At 41.4% G+C, this 6000-nt stretch overlaps 1 protein-coding gene across 1 annotated transcript in view; it reads right to left on the bottom strand.

Moving 5' to 3' along the window:
- Positions 1-6000, bottom strand: part of LOC117484969 (lysine-specific demethylase RSBN1L-like) — a 32561-nt gene that overhangs the window by 15593 nt on the left and 10968 nt on the right. Inside the window, exons 3-4 of the mRNA XM_034133500.1 lie at positions 1772-2337; positions 1102-1260 (exon numbers count right to left, since the gene is read on the bottom strand). Coding sequence (XP_033989391.1) covers positions 1102-1260; positions 1772-2337 — 725 coding nt within the window. The remainder of the gene's footprint in view (positions 1-1101; positions 1261-1771; positions 2338-6000) is intronic.

The raw sequence follows: 6000 nt of genomic DNA, 5'->3' as shown, positions 1-6000 counted from the left end.
GTTAAAGCTTTAACACCACTTTTTATCCGCAAACAGCAGCCATCCATCATCCACCCTTTTTCCTAGATCGATCTCTTTCCCTCCCTTGGCATCCCTCCATCCTCTCCCCCAGCTTGTACCGTCTCTAAATCTTTCCTTCCATCCATCCAACCATCCATCTCCTGACGGACTTTCGCATGCTCTCTTTTGACCTTCTTATATATTTGTATTTCCATCAGCCTTTCCTTGTTCATTTATCTTTGTTTTCAAGGATACAAAGAGCTGCTTTCTAGGGCAGAAAGTCTGATGTTGTAAATGTGCAGGTGGACAGTGATACGCTTCATGTACATATTCCCACTCTCTGCTGTACATGCACTCATACACACATGGTGGTGTTTTACATAAACACCTCATAAAGTACATGTCAGCTGAAAAGAGATCAAACGGAATTCATTTGATACTTTTCCGACTGACCCAGAGGTCAAGCCATTCATAAACTCAACACTTGTTCTGTTCCCATCCTGTATAATAACAGAGAGATCACAAACCTGGAAGTTTGACACAAATACACAGTATTTAAACTACAGTGCCCAGGACAAATACTAAACTAAATGTATAAAAAGTACAAAAGTACACAACTGATACAAAGCTACAGAGTTAACATTTAGCAACATGTCACTTTTTGAACGGAAACTAAGATGAGCATGTACAACAGATGACATGTGTGCACTTGTAGACAATCTCAGAGTAATCAGCAGGTTTCCACCTCTTCCTGTGTGTCTGTATGAGTGAGAAAGTCTGAAATGAGAACAGGAAGTGTTTTCTATTTCCACAATGGCCTCAGATGGTGTCTGTATTCATGGACAGTTGTAGTACTCAGCAGCCTGATAGATACAGCGGACAGACAGTGAGAGGCTCGGAAACACTCGGCCCCGGCTATTTTGTAAATCTTTTTTTCATTTAATATCTGCTATCTGCTCACCATCTGCTATCTGCATCTGGTGAGCCTAACCCTAACCCTGGACTGAATGACCAAAGACAAAAGCTGTTTTTCCAGATGATATGTCCGCTCAGTTGTGTACATCTGTCCCACACATTTTCTTTGTCGTGTGTCTGACTGACCTGAGAGTAGAAATTAACCATGGTGGTGGTTTCTATGTCCTTCTTTCCCAGTATTTCCATTTTGACTGGAGCGGTTGGGAACTTGCTTGAGAAGTAGTCCAAGAAGTCCGGCAGGTAGCTGGCTTCTCCATGGACGATCCCCATGACGTAATGAGCGGCCTGAAAAACAAGGACAGTAATACAATTTAAACTTTGTTTTATATTGTATAAATGTACTAAGGGCCCTTTTACAGAAACGTCTTAAGCCTGGTCTGATCTCAGTTGAGGATGACATTTAGGTTTGTTTGTATTACACAAACATGTTTCCATAATGCATTTACTTTGGATAGGAATTGAGCTATTACAATAACAAACTGTCCTAATTATAGGATTTAGGAGTCCTGCAGAACGCACAGCGCTCCTGCCAGTGGTTGTACAGATCACACATGCACTATAATAAGAGCTGTGCATTTTGAACATGAATACAGGCATGACAGGGCCTAATGAACAAGCTAATTTACAGCTGTTGTTTTATACGAAAAGAAAGGAGGACTGAGATACGATACGACACAGCCATGAGTTTTAGAATTGCTTCTGTGATGGGAAGATAAGATTTGGCCTATCTTTAAAACGATAAGATAACACAAGCAGAATACTTTTCTGTAATGATGAATATCTGACTCTGCCGTACCTGCGATGAGTCCTCGCTGAAAGACAGGGTGACAAACTCCTGGGCGAACCTCTGCATCTGGCCCGGGGAGAGGGAGGAGAGCTGGGAGGTGTAGGCGTGGGCCACCAGGGCCCCCCCGTTCGGCTGCTTCTCTATGTGGATGTACGGGGCAAACTCCAAGCCCGCCATGCCGGGATAGCTGCACTGATGCTGGGGTTGGGTCGGGGTCTTTGATGGAGAGTTGAGGGAGTCGAGGAGGGCGCAGTTTAAGAGAGATTTGGGGGTGAGATGAGGAGAGGAAGGTAAGAGATGTGCAGTTTTGTTGTTGGGTGGAGGGTAAACAGGTAGGGGGGACTTGAATGGAGACAGGGAGGAGTTAGGAGTGACATCAGAGGATGAGGGAGAAGAGTTGGGAGGTGGGGAAGACGGAGGGAGGAGAAATAGGCCAGCACAAATGGTTTGGCAGGAGCGGTGGTACATCTTCACTCGTTTGTGCTTCTCCCCCTCTTTATGTTTCTTCTTCTTTTTCTTCTTCACTTTTTTGATCTGCAGGTCCTCTGGGTTGATCTTGGCCTTCTCTTTTTCATCTGGACAAAGGGGCAGAGAAAGAGACATTACAACTTTGAGGGGAAGACCGTTTTTAAAGGAGACGACATTCTTTAAAGATTAAAAATAGGTAATTTTGAAAAAGCTTAAAGGGAGTAGGGGGACACATAATTCATGCAGACTCTCAAAATAAATCTAGTCTGCTGTGTGATGGATCAACAAACCATCCCACGGCTCTTTCCATTGCTCGCTGTAAGAAGACAGCGTTTACTGTCCTCTTGCAATGATGAGAGCTCAGAGAAAGCTTTCAGTCAAATAAGGTGAAGTGAAAACAGGAAATCAAGTGCTGATGATTCGTCAAAGCAGGTTATATAGAAGGGCCGAACACAGAAACATAAAAGCATTTCCATCATATTGCTGTATCATTTACTTTCACTGTTCTTAATCACCAAACCAAAGTGATATCTGATAGATTCCCTATTTAAAAAAAACAATACAGCAAAAGATAATGAGTCCTAACTATTGTAGACAGATGACTCATTTCTTCTCCCAGGTGGTGTGTGTCTCCGGGGGTGAATGTATAAAAAGAATTTAAGAGGACCGAAATAGCACCCCTGTAAAAAAGCAGATATGACAAGGCCAGGAAACAAGCTTTCCAGAGGAATATCTGATAAGAGATAATAACGCACATGGTGGACGGTCTCCATGACGCCTGAGGTGTTTAAGCACAGTGCTACTGTATATATATGTGTGTGTGTGTGTGTGTGTGTGTGTACACTTGAATTCAAAATGAAGTATTGATCAGGTTAAAGCTGATTATGAACACCTAACCTAATCTGTGCTACTTTGTTCTGTTGTGATGAGTTGTTTTCTTTTATCTCAGCTTTGAAATGTCACTGGTTGTGAGCGGTTAACATCCATTTGGAAATGTGTTGTGGCTGGTTCATTCTTACCAAGCGGTTGTGTAAACAAGTGGATAAATATACATTTACTATGTGTGTGTGTGTGTGCGCATGAGAGTATTTTTGATAGTTGCTGCCTCAGCATAATTCACATATCCGCTATCATCACACACACACACACACTCTAGTTTGTACCTCACACACGTCCGACACAAGATAAGGCGGGAATGAGACAGGATGAAAAAGAGCAAAGGGGCACAGTGTGTGTGTGCTTGAGACAGCAAGAAGATATTTGCAGTACAATACCAAAGCTACTCATCTGAAAACTCTTTAACACTAGGCACCCCTCCCCCAATTATATATTCTCGCACACACACAGAAATATTTACACAATGTCAGCAAATGTTCTTGTTTTGTTTGACTAACAGTTGAAAATCCAACAATGTTTAAATCTGAATGATATTAAACAGACAAACAGCATACCTCACATTATAAAATCCAAATGTGTGAATTTGATCACATAGCAAATGATTAAAGTGATCACCTATCAGATGTTTTCATTACCTTCTTGTATTGATCGACTATGATTGACCAGCTATTCAACATTAACTAGCAGCACCCCTGACAGTAAATATCTCCCTGTTCAATCTCTAAAAACAAGAACAATGAAGGGAAGATTAACATCAATACAAGTTCCATCATTTGGGTTCACGCTTTAAAAACATTTAAAACATGGTGGATGTATTTTCCTCTGACATTTAAAAAACAACGCCCAAGTGTGTACAAACTGGGATGTCACCTCTTTGCTCACACACAAACACACCCATTTGTATAAGAGCGGACCACATGGCTCGACAGTCGCTGTAAGGTCAGATAAGTGACAAATAAAAACACACACAGCGGGGGGGACACACACACCGCCTCAGAGGTAGTAAAGCAGCCCTGCTGTCAGAATAGCTGCTCGCTGTGTATTGATTTTCTATACAAGTTTCCTCGGGGTGCCTCTCTCTGTCGTCATTTCCAATTGTAAACTTAACACTCTCTCAGATTAAATTCTAACTTCTCCCCCCTGATTTCACCACTCCCAACATTGTCTAACTTAACACTCTCTGATTAAATGCCTCACTCAGTTTAACTGAATATCTACTCTGTGGTGGGGAGAGTCTCCCTCTTGATTCCCACCATGGATCCTGCAGTGTCTCTTTTATTGTACAAACACAATCACATGCTTGTCTCTCTGGCAGGACCACTTTATCAGCCTCTCTCTCTCAATTCACCTCTCCAGCTCTTAAACTCATACTGCGAAGATGTAATGCCATACCAAGGACGCCTGTCCACCTCACATTCAGTTTGAAGGTTTAAAAGGTGAGCTGAATTATCACAGTGATTTACGTCTGCACCCTTCTGTGGCTTCACTGGGGCCTTCGACGGTCACAGAGGGATCATGGCACACCAGCACAGAGAAGTGCTGTGAGTCAGACTAAAGCTCTAGGAGAATTCAGGATAAAATGGCAACCATGTATGTCGGATTGTTATGTGTGTGCATGTCTGTTTAAAAAAGGTAATGTCAAATACAGAGAGAGAAAGGGGGGGAGGAAAAGAGACGCTCACACCGCTCAGCAAATAATTCACTGCTGTCGAAAGGTTAACAATGAAACTCTCCAACACACACATGAAGTGGAAACAAGGAAACACTAGCATGACACACCTGTAGGGGACTGTGGCCTTTCTCCTTTCTGCTTGTTTATGCACACAGACATCATAGTACATACATTCTGTATAGGCTTCATTTTCATACATGATTGTTTTTTTAATCAAGGTTTAAAAAGCTTTAATGTAGCTGACACTCGGGACATAATTCACCATGTCTTCGGTTAAACACTAGCATATCACTTCAGAGCCTTTTCTGTGATGATTAACCTTCACACTAACACATCACTCCAGTTCTGAAGTCTTTACACTGGCTTCCTGTGTGTCAAAGAATTGATTTTAAAATACTGCTGCTGGTTTATAAAGCTTTGAATGGTTTAGGCCCAAAATACATTTCTGATCTCCTGCTGAATTATGAACCATCCAGAACTCTCAGGTCCTCTGGGACTGGCTCTCTGTCCCCAGAGTCAGAACTAAACATGGAGCGTTCAGTTATTATGCTCCAAATAACTGGAACAAACCAGAAACCTGCAGGTCCGCTACAACTCTGACTACTTTTAAATCCAGGCTGAAGACTTTTCTTTTTGCCGCTGCTTTTAATTGAACTATTCACATCTTAAACTGCACTGTAACTTTTATCCATGTATTTTTTCTTTTAACCTGTTCCACCCTGAGCCTGTTTGTCAGGTCTCAGGCTCGAAAATGACATTCCCAGAACAAATGACCATATCTTCCCTTCTAAAAGGGTTAAATTAATAATCCTTTTTCTCAAAGTAATGATAAACCTGTGAGTTGGATGTAGAAAAGTCAGAATCAATATAGATGTTTTTTATTTTAAAGAAAATTCAGATTTTACATAGTAAAAAACTGTAAATTATAGTGTCCGTCCAAAAATTATTTTTTACTTATAGTGAAAACTACCCTTGGATGATGGTAAGGTAAATTAAAAGCTTTAGGAATCCAAAGTACAACATATAATAAGTACCCTGTATCAAGATTGATGCAAAACAAGTGACATTTGACCTTTTTAGACAGATTTAGCAAAAAATAACCACTTCTGGGGTCATTTGGGTGGATTTTCCATATCTCTGGCCCCCCTTGCTCGATTTTGATGGTTGACACCTCTTTCTGACCGTTAGAGCCAATAGAATC

The sequence above is a fragment of the Trematomus bernacchii genome, unplaced genomic scaffold (assembly GCF_902827165.1).
Source record: "Trematomus bernacchii unplaced genomic scaffold, fTreBer1.1, whole genome shotgun sequence".
Lineage (NCBI taxonomy): Eukaryota > Metazoa > Chordata > Actinopteri > Perciformes > Nototheniidae > Trematomus > Trematomus bernacchii.
This window is presented reverse-complemented; position numbering and strand designations above follow the sequence as displayed.